General features: G+C 52.3%; 4 protein-coding genes across 4 annotated transcripts; 1 reads left to right on the plus strand and 3 right to left on the minus strand.

The window, feature by feature from the left end:
* Positions 1 to 452: 452 nt before the first annotated feature.
* Positions 453 to 2544, minus strand: CTRU02_212586 (DUF803 domain membrane protein; the record flags this gene model as incomplete). The annotated part of the gene is made up of 2 exons (XM_036723583.1): positions 453 to 1651; positions 1719 to 2544. 2 exons carry the CDS (start codon positions 2542 to 2544, stop codon positions 453 to 455), a joined length of 2025 nt encoding a protein of 674 aa, XP_036584859.1.
* Positions 2545 to 3975: 1431 nt separating this feature from the next.
* On the plus strand, positions 3976 to 5109 carry CTRU02_212587 (uncharacterized protein; the record flags this gene model as incomplete). Its single annotated transcript, XM_036723582.1, has 1 exon — positions 3976 to 5109. The coding sequence occupies one exon, from the start codon at positions 3976 to 3978 to the stop codon at positions 5107 to 5109; it is 1134 nt and encodes a 377-aa protein (XP_036584858.1).
* Positions 5110 to 10211: 5102 nt separating this feature from the next.
* On the minus strand, positions 10212 to 14681 carry CTRU02_212588 (reverse transcriptase domain protein; the record flags this gene model as incomplete). The annotated part of the gene is made up of 1 exon (XM_070205877.1): positions 10212 to 14681. One exon carries the CDS (start codon positions 14679 to 14681, stop codon positions 10212 to 10214), a length of 4470 nt encoding a protein of 1489 aa, XP_070060270.1.
* Positions 14682 to 15136: 455 nt separating this feature from the next.
* CTRU02_212589 (uncharacterized protein) lies at positions 15137 to 15307 on the minus strand (the record flags this gene model as incomplete). The annotated part of the gene is made up of 1 exon (XM_036723580.1): positions 15137 to 15307. One exon carries the CDS (start codon positions 15305 to 15307, stop codon positions 15137 to 15139), a length of 171 nt encoding a protein of 56 aa, XP_036584856.1.
* Positions 15308 to 20653: the final 5346 nt, after the last annotated feature.

Raw genomic sequence — 20653 nt, forward strand, 5'->3', positions numbered from 1 at the left:
TCACAAACTTGCCAAGTCTAATTACGGTTGTTGTTTTGCGGCATCCATACAGGTCGTTACATGGCCTGAATACGCTATTCTGTTATTGTTCTCTTTTCTCTTTTTTTTTTTTCTTTTTGGTCCGGAGGGAAAGACGTCACTCTCACGATCAGATTGCAGTGTTGTTGTAGACAAGGTCCATTTCATCCGTGCCTCACCCTATGTAAGGAATAATTAATACAATGTCTATGCCCAAGAAAGCCAACATCCCATGAATCTGATCCCACACGCCGCAAAGCGATGGACGATGAGAGTGGCATCCGAATAACCTTCCGAGCCCTTGCCAGAAACGCCTGTACGCAATGCTGATGAACCATAATGCCTCCCAACTCCCCTGGTAAAATATAAAAATATATATATGTATAAACGACCCCGAATAAAACGTTGAGTCAGGAACCCTAACCTGGGCTGCTTCACACTTCCTCCTCTTCTGCGTCGGTGTAGACATCTCTTCTTTTCCTCTTTACCCTAAAAAACTCACCCAACGTATCACTTAGGCTTCGAGGTCTCCCAGTCTGATATCCTCGAGGAGCGTCCTCGCCAGCTGTTCGAGTACGCTCTGGTGGCCCTCCATCTCCATTTCCGTGAGACCGACCCATCAAATCCTGGCTTTCCGGGTCGATGTCTGCATCATCCTCGTGCTCGGGCATAAAAAGACTGGCTCGTATACTTGACCGTAGCCTTCTCACGGACGCTCTGCGCATCAACGGACTTTCTGCGTTCCTAAGCAGAGTGTCCTTGACCACTGCACTGACTGTGGAAGATAGCGGGGACGGGGAAAACAGCGGCCCCGGGTACTGATGGCTGTGAGGTCGCTGACTGGGCATGGATGGGCGAGGGGTTACCGGTCTATCAGTGAGACCAGGTTGTAAATGCCCGTCATAAATCGGGGTTACTGGCTCTGATGGAGAGAAACCCAAGACGGGGAAAGTGGCTATGGAGTCATCTGAGATTGTTCGTGTGCCGGGCGGAGGGAGAATCTCGTCTGCGGCGTTACTCCATGGATTGGCTAACAGGGGTTCGGACTCAGTGCCAACAAGATTTCCGGCCGAAGCCGCGGCCGGAACCCGAAGCGACGGGATTCCAGAGTCATGCTGCATACTAAAAGGCTTTGACCCATTATTCGTGGGGAAGCCGATGGAAGCCTTTGAAGACCGGCGCGATGTTGATAAAATCGAGACGGATGAAGGCGGGAGCGGCTGCGCAGGATCTTGTTCGGCCAGGCCAATCGTTTCCTCCGCACCGTCGGCATCGGATACGCCGTCGTCCATATCTTCCTCTCGCCTGCCACTAGTAATGAGAAAGACGCCAAAGAAGGTGAACAAACAGCCACCAACAAACTTGACGGCTTGTTCGGTCGATGTCCTCTCGAAGTCCCTGTAAAGGACGGCGCTGCCAATAATGACACAGAGGGTGAACGTGACGAACTGGATGGGGATGACCTGGGTGGAACTGAATCTTTGTAGTGCCTTATTGACGTATCGCACTTGCATAACGGCGGTGAAGAGGAGGACGAAGAGAAGGGCATAGGTGACGGGGGTTTTGAAAGCTCCCAGAAGAGTTGACGAGAGCATCGAAGACACGCCCTTGGTAGATAAAGCGGTAAAGCCACCTGGCGAAGATGTCAGTCAGCAATTTGCCCGGTATCAGCGGTGATGTTGAGAGTGGAAAGCTCATACCAAATAGACCAACCAAACCCAAGTCAATTAATATTGTTCTATGGCCGTATCTCGGGCTCGCCCACATGAGTACAATGATCAGAGAGACCGTAATGGCAAGGTATATCTCGAACTCCAAGGTCGTAATGGCATCCCAGACATCGTGCGGATCTAGTTTGGTTTCTTCTTGCTTGGCGCTCAGGACGACGATTACGACGCCTGCGACAGCAATAATGACCCCCCAAAAGTCGCGTTGTCTGAACTTCTCTTTGAAGAGTATCGGCGCGATGATGCAGTTGGATATCAAAGCGACAACACCCAGAGGCGAGACGATCGAGGCGGGAGCAAAGCCATATGCCAAAAAGTTACCAAGCTCGCCCAAGGTAATCAGGATCTGCCCCATCCACCAGTACGGCGATTTAAGATATGTGGAGGAGGCTTTTTCGTCGTCGCCGGAATAGTCGGAACCGATGGAGTCTTCGGAGCGGAACGATCTCGTCAGGGGTTCGGATTCGCCGGTATCGTGATGTCCGTTTTCTTGCTGCTCTTCGAGCCGGCCTCCATCACCGCCGACGCCGACAGAGCCATAGGGACCGGCTTGGCCTCCGTTCTGCGCATGTTTCAAGGCTTCTTTCGCTCTCCGCCGAAGCAGGGCGCGCTCTCGATGCAGTCGAATATGTGCGTAGCGCTGAACGTTAAGAGCGAGCGCGATGAGAATGTTGCCGACAATGGCGGTGATAATACCAATGAGCGAAGACCAATTTTGCAGGTCCTTATCATCGCCGCCGTTGCCGCGACCTGGTCGTGCCGCAGGGTCGGCGGCGATCACCACAGAAGCTGCAGTCATGGCCGCTGGGTAGGGGGGGATTTATGAGGATACCAGCAGATCGCCTCGCATGCGGGTTCACAACCAGTTTTTGTTCCTGTCCTCGAAGGTCAAGGGAAAGAAAATAAGAACAAAAAAACAAAGAGGTGCTAGTTAGGCGAGGCTGACGTGAATGACGACGGCGCAACTAAATGATTCGCCGGGCATCCAAGCGCGGCGGATGGTGTTGGACTCGGGCAACTGTCGTCTCATCTGGGCTTGGACGTCGGAAAATGGAGTCAAGATCTGGGGTGCAAATCTTCGTAGCCAGCCATGAGGATCTGCGTTGCAAGATAGATATTTTTTGGGTGAAAGAAGGGGAAAAAAGGAGTCAAAGACAGATCAGGTTTCGGCGGCGTTGACCAGCTGTGATGGCACTTGGCTGACGCTGGGCCTGTAACCTACTCCTCTTCTGATCTTTCCTCGTCTTTTCTCACACACGCAACGCAACACGCATAACACGCAGCGTTGAACTGGGTCCGATACTCGACGCATCGGTCGGCAAGCCAGGACCGACCCGACTCTGACGTGGGTCTGGGCACGTCCCACAATCAATCACATTCCTGGCTAAAGCCTCCAGGGGCCTATGCCAAAAAAAAAAAAAAAAAAAAAAAGGTCCCTGAGGGCAGCACCGGCTGGCGGAAATGGCCCTTGGCTCTGTAAAGTGTGGCTCAGCACTGAGGTGGGGTAGCCAACTCTGCTGCAATATGTTGTCATTTCGTGGCGCCCGTACGTTCAGGTTCACATGTCCTAGTGTACAAGCCGGGGAAAAGGGAAAAAAAAAAAAGGGTATTTTGTACTGTGAGTTGTGCTGGTGGAATGAACCGTGCACCCTGTCTCTACAACGTTTTGTTGGCACTTGGTAGACACTGGTTGTACTACGTATGAGGCTGGTGCAGCCAACTGGAATGCGAGCCTCTCGTCACAACACGTGCTTTGGGCAGGGGTACCCAGTGCTAAGTTGTGGCTCAGTCCGTTATCCGCCGTAGCCATTTTCGGGCGGGGGCACTTGACTGGATATTTCCAGGGTATTCTTGCTGGGTCACGGCGACCCTCTCAGAGAGTTGTTGGGGATTATCGGACCTTGAGAGTCTCCGAACTCAACTGCCCACCTCATTGGACTTACCTTCCCACCCCGCCATCACGGCTTGCCACCGGGAGAGCTGGTCTGATCTGATCTGATATACTTCGTCATATTCATGAGACTTCAGTCACGACGTCGCTTTCTCAATTCGTTGTCGATGAAGATTTAGGTGCCTTCTTCGCGTCCGGATGTCTTCCGCGATTGCTTGCACACACCTGATCTCACACTCACACGCTTCTCATCAACTGAGACAATCCCGATCCCACGAGCCTCGAATTTTCAACTAAGACATCCCATCTCTACTCGCTAACACATCGCATACCTGCAACATGCCGGACAATCCTCCTTCCGACAACCTCTTCGTTCGTTTCAAGCAAAGAGTTGACAACCATGTTGCCTCTGTTTTTCATAGCGTGCTGGGCATACCGACCGCAGTCACACGCAATTTGAATGGCCGCTGGCCTGAACCTCCTAGACCTCAAGACGATGAACGCAGAGCCGTTCCGGATGACAGTCTTCAGCCTCGATCGTCGCCTTCTCCGTTCCCCCAGCCAACCGTCTTTGAGCTCTTTTCAGCCATGTCCCCTATGCAAGCCCTCTTCAGGGCGGAGGAGTTTACCGAATCCCTCTACCAGGCGATGTGGATTTCGTTCCTGATAGAATCCCCATATTCACCCCTGATGCTTCGCGACATGCCACAGCCGACCCCCAAAGACCTTCCTGCAGGCGCCGACCCAAGCCTGTTTGGCTTTGAGGACGCCTTTGAGGACCTCCTGATGGTGAGCAGCGGCCAGGGCCTCCCGGACATCGACGAGAGGCATCGCGTCAAGAAGGAATGGAGAGAATCCTTCCCCAAAGGACTACCCCCTATCCTCTGGCTTCACCAACTCACACGTCAGGGCCTTTGGGACGGCTGGGCACCCAGACCAGATGTGCTCGAGGGAGCCATCAGTGAGAGATGGCAGCGCTGGTTGCAGGAACAGGATGATCCTTTTCATGAGCGGAAGGCTCTTCCCACCCCAAAAGGAAATCCTCCGAAGGAGTTTGAAGAGAACAGGTCAGAGGACGTCCAGCGGGAGACACAACATCGCGCCGAAGAGGAACATAAGGAAACGGAAGAGGATTCGTATTTTTCAGTTATGGGTAAGGCCCGCTTCAGTGGTTCAGGGCAAACAGAAACCGGTGGAACGGCGGGTTCGAACACCAACGACCTATCTACGGAAGGTCTTCCTCCGGGCTGGAGAGTAATACAAAATGTACAGGAACGTGACGACGGAAAGGGCAACATCAGTGTCACCAAGACCATCACAACCTTTAACGACAAGGGTGAGGAGGTCAGTAGGCAGACGGAGAAACGCTCCGATTATACCTGGTCAGCAAGCTTTTCTACCGGGTCTGGAAGCAAGAGGGACCATCCACAAGAGAATGACCCTAACGAAAAGGGCAGTTGGTTTTGGAAATGAAGCAAGCATTGAATCCATCTCTTTTTTTCTTTTTTTTTTTCTTGTTGTTGTTATACAAACAAACATCTCTCCTTCTAAGAAAAAGGGGTTTGGGCCTGTGATTAACCAGTGTAACTTTTGAGTAAAATTGTCCAAATGAAAACTAAATGAGATCATGAACAGGTATCTAAATTTTTGTTGTTGTGTCCTGGGTTCCCGGTTGCTCTTTGGCTCGTTCACGCCCCTATCAATGGCAGCCGGTTGATACAGCACAAGTGCTATGTCGTAAGGGGCCCGAAAGGTCTAGCTAGACAGGTCGGAGGACAGATACATCGCCAGACTTACAAAGCCTTGCTTGGTTGTTTCGTTTTTCCCCCCTCCAGAGCACAAACTTGACGGCGCTCCAGTAGAGCCAGCCTACTATAGACGTCCCAAAATCTGGGCCAGCGCTTTTAGCAAGTGTCCATCAAAACACTAGCTTCCTTAGCCTCTGCTTCCCGAAGACGGCTTCAGGCTTTGCGGGACGACCATGGCTAGGAGCCAATGCAGGCTCCAGTTGTAGCGTCCATCATATTAGCTTTTCCCCGGCATGTTGGCCCTCACTACTGCATTCTTATTCCATCGTCTCCGGCACCGCGGTTCCGTTCCCGGGTAGAAGTATGATTTTCATCGACTATGGCTTGTTAGCTGATTCAACGCCGTCGAAACTGGAAATCGGAAGAAACAGGCGGACCGAAAGCTTCAGTCTTTACGAGCTCCCTCCTCTACTTGATCCTCGCCACTAGTGTGTTCTCTGGGGTGTACAAAGGCACATAGCACAGAGTCGGCAGAGACCCGGGTCCGTAGCTTACAGATAGGTGCCTATTATAAAATGGCTCAACGAGAGTCGGGCCTGTCACCTTGGCAACTGCTACAACTTTCGAAGCTATCGCTGGGCCGTCATCAATAGTGACTACAGTGTATATCCGAACAAGCATCTGGGTTTCGGTCGGCATGCCATCCGCAAATAGACTACCAAATTGAGACGTTGCTTTGAAGGAAGGAGTGTTATGAACAGTTCTCAAAGTCCCATGCCTCTATAGCTCACACGTACAGTGAGTTGCCCTGTATCGACCATTCAAGGTGCCAAAGCAAAGATGGCAAGGGCACCTACGTGACAGCTGACCAAAACAACTTTCTACGGTGGCTCTGGTAGAGGAGCTCATGGATTCCAAATTGTATCGGCGAATTTGGCAGCAGCAAGTCACGTCAGTAAGACCAATAGCCACATGACAAGCTGTGACGGAGCTACGTCACATATCGAACTTTCTCCCTCTTTTGGTCTCAGTGAATCTAGTTAACTTGCTAACAATTGAACGGACCTGGAACAAGGCGGTAAGTGAGCCTGTGCCGGACATTCTGAGTTTCACGGATTGTCTTCAGGTTAATCCAACTTGGGTTAGCCAAGGCGCGTAAGGCGGAAGAGGAAGCCCCCATTGAGCAGAGATCTTTTCAAAGAAAGAAAGACACGAGGCAGATTGGATTCGTGGGAAAACTAACACACAAACTTTATTCAACCTCACGCCATTCGTTGTTGCTACCCAAACGCAGCTTCGTTCAGCGTTCTCCATAATATACCTCGATTTTCCATGCTTGTGTGTTGGTGATCACCAACAACCTGTCCTAACTAGGCCGAGCCCCATCAAAGGAGGTAGGTTATGAGGCCATAGCTCCCAGCCGTTTCGTTCGTTATTTTTGAGTTCATCTAGGCAGTCAGCTACTGCAGGTTTATCAACACATGCGGGCGTGACAGCCTCTCCACTAACGATGTCCTGCTCGACGTCTCAGTGTATGCAGGTTTGGGCACACAAATGTCCCGGCTTAATATATGTTACCCGACAATCGGGGGCGGAAGTCCCCGGTTGAGGATCGGAATGGCAAGCAAGATAGTCTGGCCCCTTATGCTTGCCTTGAGTAAAGCCAGACCGGTTGAGAAGGACATTTTGCGAACCTCAAACATCAAAAAAAAGCGAGCCCGCAAGCCACGTCCTACGTTCATTATCTTCCGCCACTCCACAATGCAGTTCGATCACAGCCTTTACGTCAGCTCTGTTCTATTCTGGCATGTCTTCAGTCGCGCCGCCAGTCGAACGGCACCCGCGTAATGGCACCGATGTCCTGGCCGAGCGCATAGGCTTTCCAAGAACGAAAACGAGACAGTGAGAGGAATGAGAGGAGTGGTAGTTGGTTTGACCAACGTCTGAACCTTACCATGCCCCCATATGGATCTGCTCAGTTTGCCAACTGATGAGGTGGTGCCCAAGTGAGGCACTACTGCAGAGTAAGGGCCCGCCTGCAACATACGAGTCTGAGCGCAGCAGAGAAGACTTTTCTTTCTTCGTGTACGGTTCCCCTTCTTCTTCTTGCTGATCACTACCGTCCGAGCGCCGGAAGCAAACTCTGACAGGCCGACGTGGAGCCATGTTACGCGCCATTCGAGATGGCTGTCGGGAATTTACAAATCGTATCTGGGTTCAGCCCGGCTTCGACGATCAGCTCGGCACATGGAGACGGTGTGGGATGTTACGAAACCATGAGTCCGCCCCCGGGAAGTGACGGCTGGCCGCATGGTGGATGTCCGGCTTATTTTGAGAGTCGCCGCACCGGAGACCCGACGATTAAAACAAAATAAAAACCCAAAATAAAACATAAAAGTGAAACAAAACTTGCGATCCGTTGGCATACGGCTTATACGCCGTGAACGCTTCGTCTCCATCGGCTACGCTCAGCAAGTCGGTTCCATTCAAGATCGTCACAACACGCCAGTAGGCTGTGTCTTTTATCGGTTCTACACTTAGGTAACGGAACTTGGCACGACAGGAAAAAGCAAAAATATGGTGGGCAGGTTTTGATGCATCCATAGAAGACGCGCTATAATAGGAATGGACGTTATAACCATTGTCCTGTTTACCATGGTCATGGGGAGAACACTGGGTCCAAGCAACGCGGAGTTGCGACAGGGAATGCCACTCGAGCCGCACCACAACAGTGCTACTCGTCTCTTTATGGAGGTGGGTTGCTTGTTGGCGATATCTTGCAGTGCTCAACCGGGAAAAATAGGTGAAACAACGGTCCCATTTTGGAAGCCGGCCTAGCTACCATTGAATGGCAGTAGGGTTCCTCCGGTAGAGAGAACGTCGGCTACAGGAACGTCGGAACTACAGGCGGTACCTGAGGAACCGGTCGCCCATATGTGCCAAATCTTTGGGGGTCCTCCCTGCTAGGAGTTGACGTTGTATCACTGTTGCAACTCTCGATCGATGTCACCATTCGCCTGTAACAACTTGCCTGTAAAACGACTCAGCAGTAGCGGGTTGGCTCCAAGGTAAACGAATGAAGGAAATGGTGGTTTGTCACGGTTTTGTAATCAAGAGCTACCGCCGCTGAAGAAGCGGTTAATGGGAGCTGGTGATGGTGGCGTGATGTCGGGGGCCTCGCGAAGGTTGAAATGATGGGATGAAGGTCGGGAGCCCGAGCTTTTTTGGTTAAGACGAAAGATGAGAGGGCCAGCACCAGAGCATGTTTTTACCAACGCCATCCTAGGCTGCAGGATCACAGTGTCGAACAGGAAAAGGTGTGGTACTTGGCCCACATTCGGTCGTTGGTGATGGAAGTCTCTGGGCATCCCTGGCCCAACAAATTTGAGTTAATATGTCCGGTTTTGAACATGCGCATCTACGCCTCTCAGCAGGAGAGTGAGAAGTTGCCTATTGCAAGGACGCGGAGAGCAGGCCGGCAAAACAGGCCACATAGCCTTCTCTGGCTTCTATGTGAGCTTCGCGGGACCTTGCAGGTTCTCACAGCCGATCAGCACCGCTTCCAGAGGGCCGGCCACACGCAGCTAGCCGTTAAACCGTCACACCGGCTTACGAATCTGTCGTTCGCCTATGCAAGTCCCACGAGATTTTTGACGCTTCGTGGTGGACTGGTGGCAGGGTCATCTATCTCTCGGCGCATCCTCCAGAGGCGGGAAAAAGTCCTTTGGGCCCAGATCCCTCAGCAGAGTCTCTTTCGAGACCGAGACCGAACACACACCACGGACATTCGATAATAGATCCCACAGAAGCAAACAATGTCTGTCCTTGGGCGGGATTTTGATTGTAACCGCCAACGATCCATCCGATGTTCATCAGGCAGACCAGTGACGCCGACCACCGCTTGAAACCGCGGCTAATTCCAACCAACGTAACGATAGTAGTATACCAATGTCGATCAGTTGTGTAGCAATTGATGCCTTGGACTGGGTGGGAAGAAATGTTCGCTTCTGAAGCCTAAAAAGGACAACTGACAGGAGACCCTTGATGTCACTTTTTTGGAGAGGGCCTTTGAAGACCAAGTTGCAACAAGACATGGGTTCCCAAGAAGTTCCCCAGGATTTCCATCCTTCTCCGCATCCAAGGTCGAATCGCCTCAAGCTCTGTAATTTTTTTTCCCCCCCTCCCCTTCCTCCCCCTCCCTCTCGCGCCATTTGCAGCTAACGCACATCGCGCATTGTATAGTGTCTGTTACAGTTGACGGCGTCTTCAGGGACGCCGAGATGCCTCGGCCTCGGAGGTTTTTTTTCTTCTTCTTCTTCAAACGTCTTTCTCACTTTCTTGCTCTGTCCGTAGCTTGTGCTACTCCCCCCCTTAGGGCGTAATGGCTTCTTCGATTCAGTTCGGGGGGTGTTGATTGATGCGTTTGCTCTCCACGCCCTCCGGTTGATTTACATTGTCTTGCTTTATTAGCTGTGGGCGAAACCAGCACAGAACGCTCAGAATGGGAAAAGTGGTGTTGTTGGTTGGAAGAACTAACTAACTGGCTAGAGGGCTGTGGAGGCTGGCTAAGACCAGTGGTGGCGGCCGTCAGCCCACGTGACGGGCCGGCGAGGCCTGCCACCCACACCCCCTCTCAGACTCCTCAGCGAAAAAGCAGTAGAATAATAGGAAATACAGGAAAAGTCCCAAATCCTCCAAATCCGAGGAGTTCTCAACTATTAGAAAACTCGGTCAATTACCGGTTAAACCTGGCCAATAGGAGGCCGTGAAATCCTCCGAATCCCGAAGTCTCAATATCAATAGTCCCACAGTCTCAAAATCCCCCTCTCAATCCAATCCCTCCGCCATGCCCAACAAACGAACGAATTCCTTGTGTTTGACCGCAACCAGTGGCTTCGTGAGTCCATCGGCGGCCATATCAGCGCCCTTGATGAGTCGGAGTTCGATGCTTTTCGCAGTGTGAACCTCCTGTATGATCCATTTGTATCGGACGTCGATGTGGCGGGTTCGTGCCTCGTTGAGTGGGTTCATGACGTTGTCGTAGCCGTTGGCACTGTCAGTGAACATGATAGTAGGCGTGGTGATGGGTTTGCCGAGCAGTTGGGAGAGGCAACGTCTGATCCACTTCACAGCAATTGCCGTAGGTGTGAGATTGATGAATTCAGCCTCCGTGGTGCTCAAAGTCACGAAAGTCTGTTTCTTTGACTTCCAAGCAATCGGCGCACCAGCGAGGAAGACGACGTAACCACCTGTCGAGACTCGTGATGGCTTGTTGTCAGCGAAAGAGGCATCTGCAGCAGCGTAGAGCCCCAACTCGTTGATCGTGGGGATGCCTCCAAGTACAATACCGAGATAAACGGTGCCCTTGAGGTATCGGAATAAGTGCTTAATAGCACGAAGATGGGCCTTAGAAGGCCCTGAATTCGCCTGTGACAATTTACTGACGGTGTAGGCCATGTCAACGCGAGTTCCAGCCACCAGGAAGTTAAGGCAGCCGGTTTGTTCGATGTAAAGTTGTTGTTCGTCAAGCGAGCACTCGTTCTTGTCCCAGGTGACGGGCAGATCGTCAGTGGTCGCCATAGGCGTCTTGACAGCACTCAAACCATCAAAGTCGAATCGTTGAAGCACTGCTTTTGCGTACTTGGCTTGGGAAACGAAAATCTTACCGGCAGCTCTGTCGCGTTCAATCTGGAAACCGAGAAAATCGGTAGCCTCGCCGAGGTCTTTAAGAGAACAGACCTTCTCGAGGAGACGACGAACTTCCATCATGACTTGCTTGTTGGGAGCGGCGATGGCGTTGTCGTCGACGTACATAAGAACGTACGCTTTAATCTTGTGATTGACGAAGAGACAAACCTCCCCATCAACAGCAGTGAAGCCAATTCGTTCCATTTCACCCTTGATAAGTCGAAACCACCAAAGTGGTGATTTTCTCAATCCATAGAGTGCCTTGTGGAGCAGCCAAACCTTGTTGTCTGCAGTGGCGTAGCCAGCGGGGGGCCGGACGTACACCTTAACCCCCTCTGGAATCGAGGCGGCTAGGAAAGCAGTGTCGAAATCATATACTTCGTATTCAAGATCGAGAAGTGCGACAACTGCGAAGAAAAGGCGGGTTGCGGTGGCAGAGGCAACTGCAGCGTAAACCTCTTGCGATGACCAGTCACCTTTCTCGTGGTTTCCACAAACCACATATCGGGCCTTGTAGCGCACGATTTCGTTGTTTTTGTTGGTTTTGATGTCACATACCCACTTGCCGGGCAGGACTTTAGCGTCACGTGGTGGGTAAACGACTTCGTAAACCCCCTTTTCCGTGAATTGAGTCATCTCTCGTTCGAAGGCTTGTTCCCACTGGGGCCACTGTGGGCTCTTCTGCGCCTCACGGTAGGACTTCGGGATCACCACGCCGTCGGGTAGGACTTTCGAAAGGGCAGTAGCAGAAAGCACGCTGAGAGAGAATTGACGAGAAGTTAGTGAAGCTGGAATGTCAGCAGATAGAAAAGTCTTTTTAGCATAGGAGCGTACGCCACTGGCGGCTCGGTAGTGACCAGGTGGTCGCTGGGCTGAGGCGCGGCGAGGTCGAGAGGACTCTGCCGGTTGACTCGTTGCTTCCTCAACAATCGTGGAGAGGGAATCAGGGTCCTGGTGATCAGTTTCCATTGTTTCCACGGAAGCGACGAATTCGTCATCATTCAATTCGTTAGTAATGCTGTCACGAGGTGTAGCAGTGGTCTCCAACAGGTTCTCTGGTGGCGGAGACATGAGATGTGTATCAGTGGGTGCCATCGCTTTTTCAACGATGGTCTCATCTGGTTTGGGATCACCAGTCACGGGTTTTTCACCTTCAATAGGCTTCTGACGGATGGTGTACTGGATGATGATATCTGGTTCGACAAACGCAGCATCATGTTCAATTTCATCAATGTTGGGTGTGCCAGTAGTTGGAGGCAACACTGTCTTGTGCGGTTCCTCACGAAATCGAACATCTCTGCAGCGAATAACCTCCTTTCGATCAGGCAGGTAAACGTAGTAAATGTGGCCACGAAGAGAACCGTAACCGACGAGGAATCCCTTGATTGCTCGTGGTTCCATCTTGGCAGAGCGCATAGGGCGTCGAGGGCCCTTCTTGTGTACGTAGGCAGCACAGCCAAACGTTCGGAGATGTTCAATGTGGGGGGCCTCACGTTCAGCAGCCAAGTTCAGCTCTCTCGCCATGATCTCGTGAGGGCTCAAGTTACCCTTGGAGGGTGTGGGCAAGAGGTTGAGAATCTGAGTCACCGAATCGATGCTGTAATCCCACAGTTCCTCTGGAAGGGACATGTCAATCAGCTGTGTCCGGGCGCCTTCGACGATGGTACGACCAGCACGCTCAATAGTACCGTTCATGGAAGGCGTGTAGGCAATAGTCGTGTTGTGGCGAGTACCCTCGAAGTAGGGGTCGTTGAAAACCTTGATTAGCTCGGGAGCATTGTCAGAAACCCAAACCTTGGGCTTGAGGCCGGTGAGACTGTAGAATTCAGTATCCCATTTCTTGATAGCTGCCAGGATGGTGGCAAACTTGTGGTTGGGCAGAAAAACAACCCAGTGGTAACCACTATACTTATCCATGAGGTGTAGAACCTGACGGTTCCCTTTTGTTGATAGGGGAAGAACACCAACGAGATCAAGGTGAATTTCATCGCCAATACTCGTAAGTGGAAGTGGGTGGTCTCGACTAATCCGTTCAGTGGATTTGCTGAGATGGCAAGACTCACAGAAGAAAGCGTCAATTTCTGACGTTGTGAACCGAATGCCAACACGGCGGCAAGCCTCCACAACACGTGATGGGTGGGCGTGAACCAGCCGGCGGTGCATCAGTTCAAGAGACGGTCGCTGGGTAGCCCGGAAGGCGGCGAGGCTGACAGCAATATCTCGAGGCACGTGATTTCCAGTATCATGAGTCTCAACGACGCAGACGTCAGAAACCCAATGAACTTTGGCAAGGGAAGTGCGCTGTGTCACGTGTATGAGGCTTGAGGTCTGCCAATCATATTCCACGTGATCACGACGAAGTTTTCCAGGGCTCAGTAAGTTGGCTGGGCTGGAAGGGTTGTACTCAACGTTGTGAAGTGTCCAATCGTGAATAACGTCAGGGTTGGTGGGGTCTTGGGTCTGGAAGAAGACGGTGCCCACGCCAAGTGACCGGACTGGGGCGCCGGAGGCAGAAGTGGAAGGTGTCAAATCGCTCTTTTCAGCGTACTTGACGAAATATCGCAAGTTGTTGAAGGTTGAAGTAGTACAACCAGAATCGAGAACGATATCGTCTCGGGTGATGAGGTCATCGCGGGCAGCAGTGAAAACTGCTGGGCTGGCGATGGAGGCAAGGGCAGACTGACCCAAGATGGCAGGTGACGCTCTGACAACAGTCTGGCGGGTGCCATCAACAGAAGTAGGCTGATCCCAGCGGCAGCGATCGCCACACACGTGCTTTCTCGCTTTTTCAATCAACTTATCCCGGTTGACGTAGTGTAGAGGGATGAGATTGGGGTGGGCGACATAGCACTTTGTGGTCTCGTGATCACAGTTGCAGTGGTCGCACTTCTTCTTTTCCTTGGAGGCAGTGACAGTGGAGGTGACGGTGGTGGTGACGGCTGGAGAGGCAGGACCCCCACTGCCAGCAGACTTGCCTCCAGGTGTGTTGCGAATAGTGGCATAACTGCGCTTTTGATCCTCGTCTTGGGCAAGCGTGTAAATCGTATCAGCCACCTCATTCCACGTGGGATGGGTGGCGCCCTTCGATGTGAAATGCTTGTACGTATCGGGAAGTCGGTCCTTAAAGAAGTTAAGGAGGAAAACAGCGAGGAAGGAGTCTGGCAGACGACCGTGAATGGTCTCAATACGCTTTCTGAGGTGGTGACAGCGATTGAGGGCATCGTGAAGAGTCTTGTGATCGTTGGCGGTGGTCTTGGCAAACTCGTCAACAAGGGCAGCTGTGGCGTCTTGTGAGATTCTCGGAATGTGCTTCTCGAGCGCCTGCCACAATTCGTAAGGGTTTCCATCGTCAACCCAACCCGCTGTGCAGAGTCTGTCAAGAACCGATTCGCTGGCGTTCATGAGGAGACCATTCGTGACGTTACGGTTCTTTCTCCATTCCTCTGCAGCGATAGGGTCAGCAGGGCGAGGGACGTCAGTCTCGAGGAATATCTCGAAGTCGTATCCTCGCAGGGTCGCTGTAACAAGCATGCGCCATGTGTTCCAGTTGGATTCACCTTTCAGGCGAGGAAGAGGCGTGAAGACGGTCTTGAAGTCGTTTTGAGACATCTTGAAGTGAAAGTGAGGGTATCACAACAGTGCGGGACAGACTTATAGTCGCACCTCGATCACAGGCGTTTCTCCGAGGCCGCAGCTTTGGAGGCGTGTCTGTACGTTAGATGGCTTACTTTCGCTGCCACCTACGCGTGCTGTTGGATTGTGTAGGAGGGAGAATCTTGCGTAAGAACACGAGAAATGGGTGGAATTGTGAGATCCGACCGTAGAAATACGGTGAATCGAAGGGAAGAATGAATACTCGTAGAAGATACGAGAAACTGATGGGCTGGTTCGAAAAACCGAAGCTGAAATGGTTGAATTCTCGTGAAAAACGAGGAATCGAAGTAAAAGTTGTAGTTGTGACTGAAAAGTCTGTTGTTGACCGTGGTGTTCGTGAAAACCAGTGGGTTGTGGTGGTCGGTCGCGTGCCACGTGATATTCGTGCGCGCCAGGCAGCCAATGTCGCGTCAGAAAGTGAAATTCGTCAGCGAAGAGGAAGGAAAGAAAGCGAGAAAATCGCACAGAAGGGTAAATAAAGCGAATAAAATCGCAAAAATTCGTGAATCAATAGAAAATTGACAGACGAGTAGAATAATGGGTAAAACGACGTTATTCCGAAAGAATAACGCTGGGCTCATAACCTGTGGGCGAAACCAGCACAGAACGCTCAGAATGGGAAAAGTGGTGTTGTTGGTTGGAAGAACTAACTAACTGGCTAGAGGGCTGTGGAGGCTGGCTAAGACCAGTGGTGGCGGCCGTCAGCCCACGTGACGGGCCGGCGAGGCCTGCCACCCACATTAGCCTTGCAATCTGACGGGAGAGGCTGGTTTCCCGTGGAACCGTGTTGGCCAACAACATAACAGGATTGGGTTCCGAGCAAAGATGACGGCAGGCTGACTATACACTATCTTTCGATATGACGCTTGTCAGCTCTTAATCACATTGCCAATCAAGTGCAAAGCGACAAGTGCTAGGTGAGTTGAAAGCTTCCAGGACTGGCGTTCTGGAAATGACCATGTTGCACCGCCAAGTAGCAACCGCAAGTGAGCCCTCTTCCCGGTTCCAATGGATGCGCTCGTGGGGATAGGCGCGTCGAGCCCGGCTAGGCATGTTGGACCGGCCTCGCCTAGTCTGGCCTGTTGCCTGTTTGTGGAAAGGCAGTCATCTGTCATCTCATCAGCTGCATTGGGAGCCTTGCTTCCTGTGTAGTTTGATGAAGAACTGAAGCTGACTTTTCAGCAGGCTGACTGGCCCAGGAAGCGACCCTCCAACAACAGAATCTAATCTCCCGGCCGCATGGTCTTGGCTCTTGGGTGGCTTTGGGAGGCAACAGACGGGAGGAACAGGAAAAGAATGACAGTGACGCGACCAACAGACTTGATGGAGGGGAGTGAATGGCTGTGAAGGGGTAAAAGGCAAAACAAGGTGCTGGCTCATATCGGTTGCATGTAGCTCTCATCTCCCCGGATAAGGCAGTGAGGGTGGTTTGCGAGGGCGGCAACTTCACGGCTCTCAAAAGGCGCACTCTGGGCTTACTCCCTCTGAGGAACAACGGGAACCGAATCATGTTGAGGCTGGCTGCCATAACCGCAACTGCATACATATGTTGGGTAAAGGTAACTTCTGGCCTCTCAAATCGAGTTCTTCAACTTGTTCCGTTTCAAGTTATGTCGAGCCTACCTAGCAACTAACGTTTCACAGCCTAAACGTCTTGGACAACCTTGATTTTATCCATGATGTAATTGCATTATTATTGGCAATGTATTGTCTAGGGGTAGTTAAGCTTACCGCGTCCACAGACAGTGGTAAAACACAGAGTTGCCGCAACGAGGAATCAATCAAAAACCAGAAGAAACAAAATGCGACAGAGCCAATATACTGTACACGGAATGGGGGGAGCTCACTTGGAAGGCCGCTTGGGGTGTGAAGCTGGTGCTGGAGGGGCGGGAAAGGGTGCCGTCTCCTGCAGGACATCCTGGACATCCATTCGGTGCAACGCCGACAGGGACCCGGTGTCAATGTCCCGTTTCTTGGGCAGCGGACTGCCTCACAGTGCATTGAGTCCCATAGTACCCCCCGACGCCTCGTCCACAACATTTACCAAAGCCGGCCAATTAGAGGAGCATCACAGGGGCGCCAACGGAGTTCAACAGGACCATTTTGGTGTAGTGTAGTAGTGCGTGGTGAGATGCTCTGTATATGCCGTAGGTAGGGAAAGGTAGCTCATGAGGTTGCGAGGGCCAGCCAGGGGGCAGCTGTTTGACAGGCACAGGCACAGGGTTGACGGCTCGAGCAACGGGGAGAGGGCTACATTATCAAGTAGGTTCAACACGAGGGTGCCGTTGCATTTGTTCTGGGGTAATTGGCAAGTTTCTCCCCGTCTTTGGGTTGGCGCCCTATGGTTTCCTATCCTTACCATCTGTGGTTTATGATGGGACTGAGTGAAGGCCGTTCCTGTAGTGCAGAGCATCACCTTTGTGTCTTTCTTTTGGGTCTATTTTCTTTACTATTACTCAGTCCATACCCTGCCCCCAACTTACTCGTACTCTCAGCTTCCGAGGTACCCAGATTTTGGGGTCCAGGACGATCCCGAGGTCTAGAACTCAGAACCTGGTGAACCGACGACTTACCGCAGCAGCACCCCACCTGGACTCGCAACCGCGGCCTCCGCAGCCGTCCCTCTGGTCTTTAATTTTTCTTTCCCTTTATTTTTTTTTTCCTTCCCCCTTACACTCCCGTTTTCTCAGTCCCTCTGTTTTGTCGTCTCTTAGCTTAGCTGGGGGAGATTCAAAACTTGTGTATTCTGCAAGCCCCCAAACAAGGTACCTCTCACGGAAAGTGTTAGTCTTGTTTTGCCTTGCCTTCGCAGGAAGCCCCCCTGTGCCAGTGGGTGTTGTGGATTGGTTGGACCCTGGACGCTCTAAGTGGGACACGCATTGCCTATCCCTACGCACAGTGTGGCACTGTAAATGGGCCAAACTCGGGGTGCTGCAGCTGCAGGCGCTAGTGAGGTAAGCTGTGGTAGGACGAGGTTGAGGTGGAGCTCCCCCAACGGCGGAATGGGAGCAGGAACGGCAGGCACAAAGCACCACAGACGGTGCACTTGAGCAGGAACGGGCAAGGATTAGCAAGGCGAGAGAGCGTGCCTTCCGCGCTGGTATCTCTTGCCCGCGATGTCCACTCTAAGGACACCATAATATACCTTGGTACAAACTTGGTGCTAAGTAAGCCAAGGCAAGGTAGGTAATGTGCTAGTGCATATTCCGTACTACTACACATCTTATTATCCTAGTACGGTGTAGTATACTAGTAGCAGCAGCAGTAATACTTAGTAGTAGTAGTAGTTGTTGAATTATGGATACTGATAGTGAAGCCGTCCCAGTCGCTTGGCTGCTTCCTGCCCACATTCAAGTGTCCTCTCGGACTCAGGAATCACAGGGTCCTTCCTGTCAAGACCGAATTACGGGATCGGGGCTCGGACGGAGACTGAGAGAGCACCGAACTATGGTTGACTGACAAAGCACTTAATTTTCCGGACGAAACTCATCTCCTTCTTCAGTTGACAGCTAATTGCATTGACGCACACACCAGCTCCCGCCTCGCGCACCTTCAAGCAATTTGCAAAATGTTCATCTCGTTTCTTGGGCTCTCCGCCCTCTTCCCGCCCTAATTGTCTGTCACTGAACTTTGTCTGGCAACTAATGTCAATCAATGCCTAATCAAAACCCCACACCAGCAAGAATCCAATCGAAACCATATTCATCTCTGGCCTATATCCACTGCCCCTGCAGAAGACCTCGCTTGGCGCTAGACGCTTGCTTTTGCCATGCCGCACTGCTGCATCGCGCCGTGTTCTCCGCCTCGAATTGGAACCGCCTACGTCCGTACCTTGGCTGACTTTCCTTGCTATGGCGAACGCGGACGCAGATGCCATGGATGCGATGCGTCTCCGCCTTACTGCGTATGTAAAAAAAGGCTCACCTAAGCTACGGGCTTTGCCCTGTCTTGCCTGTCTACCTTCCTGTAGGGCCCCCAGATCAGCTTAGCTGGATCACGAATTGCGCAGCAGCCGTATGCGTTCCTTGCAGTCACACAATCATAGCAGCAGCAGCAGCAGCAGAAACCATGATATCCGTTCATTAGTGCGAATCGACCTATTGGCGAGTGCCTTCTTGTCCTTACTCCAACCTACGTAGGTACCACACACCCGCAGCCCCCGCCTGTTTCTCTGCCCGCCGTTTTTGCATTCCCATCACCGCATCCAATCCAACGAATAGGCAGACGTCCCGCCTGTGTGGGACAGTCCAGTGGGAACACAACAAGACAGTTCCGTCGCCGTCTGTGCGTTGGGGCCATGCAGGCACGTAACGATGGGCCACACTCCGACCTACAGCTAACGCCGCCTTACCCAGTCTCCAGCAGCTAAACGAGGGCACCAAAGACCAGAGGGAAAAAAAAAAAAAAAAAAAAGACGCACTTCGGGACACCTTTCTTGGTAGCCAATACCAACCCAGAGTTCTGACGAGCTTTGGCAACAACCGGTGCCCGCAATGGGGAAGACACGAGGAGTGGGCAAGCCATGGTGGAGTAGAAAGGAGGGTCCAAGGCTCGGCTTTCTCGCGACTCAGTTCCCTCTTAGACGGACTACGGACTTGGGAGTCGCCATTTCTTCAACTTTTCCCTTGCTCTGGTCTTCGGGTCTTTTCTCTCTCCCTCTCTTTTGGTCGGCGGACATGCTCGGTCAGCACAGATTGCCATGAGACTGCACCGGAGATGCATTCACGACTCAACCCCCCTTGACTCCAGCAAAAATCCTTATCAGGGACGCGACGTAACTAGATGAACATCAACACATCAGATTGCCCTGTTAGTGCTTCTCCGTTTTTTGACTCTGCACATCCTCCATCTCCAGGCACAGACGAGGTGCCGATTTCAGTCATAACCCCGCTGTCGTCATCTACCTGTTTCCCAGCGCGCCGATGCCGTTTCCAACCAAAGGGCCGGCCAAACGGCTTTCACCTTACTATCTAGGCAGATGGGTCTCGCGTGGACCGCAAACAGGTGTGATAGGGAATATCTGGGCACTAACATGCTCCAACTCCAGCAGCTGTTCCGGGCCCCCCGCGGAGCAAACGTGGCTGGTCACTGACAAGCCCCAACTGGGGCCAGCCCTGAGCTTGCCCTGGGTTGTGGACACGCCCGGCATCGCCTTGCCTTGCCTGCTCGGTCCCCTGAGCCCTGCTGGCACCTGGAGGGGTTTTGGTCCCGTCCGCTGGCGTTTGGGCTCCTGGCAACGCACAGGGTCTTACGGGAAATTCCAGAACCGACCGTCCGACAAATATCGACAGGGCAGAGATGGAAACTGGCTTGTCATTCGAGTTTTGCCCTCCTGCGCCTTGCATTGCCAATCAATCGTGGATCTGGTGCTAGGGTATCGGCTTTCGGGGCAGACTACGCGGAATGTGGCATGCCATTAGCGTCCACCATCGCCGTCCATGGTGCTAACAACGGCCATTGTCTCAACCTAGGCCGAATAACTGGGCTGTCTCAGAGCCCCGTTACCACCGTAGACCTAACGGCCAGCCCACCGGCAGCTCTTGAATTTGAGACACTTGCGTTGTACGGCATTGACTACGAAGGCCAGGGGGGCCGGCTTCGTTGCGAACTTGACCGCTCAGCCCTCATACGTCGATTCGTGTGCTGCACGTTCCCGTAGACCAACCGGCTTTCCACTGGCTGCCCGAATGTAGCGTGACGATGCGCGGCAGCATTCGTCGCCTCGCAAAAACGCCCCAGAACGGCTTCCACTGCGTATAATGAAGCAATGCCGTACGGCCGGCAACATGCTGAGCCCACTTACATAGTCCCTGTCTGTCGAGCTCACGCTAGAGACCCAACCCTGGCAACCTCATCGCTCTTCCTGGCACTGGAATAGCTCTCCAGCGGGGACCACAGCCTTCTTGTAGTTGTCGATCATGATCTGT

Source organism: Colletotrichum truncatum (genome assembly GCF_014235925.2).
Source record: "Colletotrichum truncatum strain CMES1059 chromosome Unknown Contig_0009, whole genome shotgun sequence".
NCBI classification, from domain to species: domain Eukaryota; kingdom Fungi; phylum Ascomycota; class Sordariomycetes; order Glomerellales; family Glomerellaceae; genus Colletotrichum; species Colletotrichum truncatum.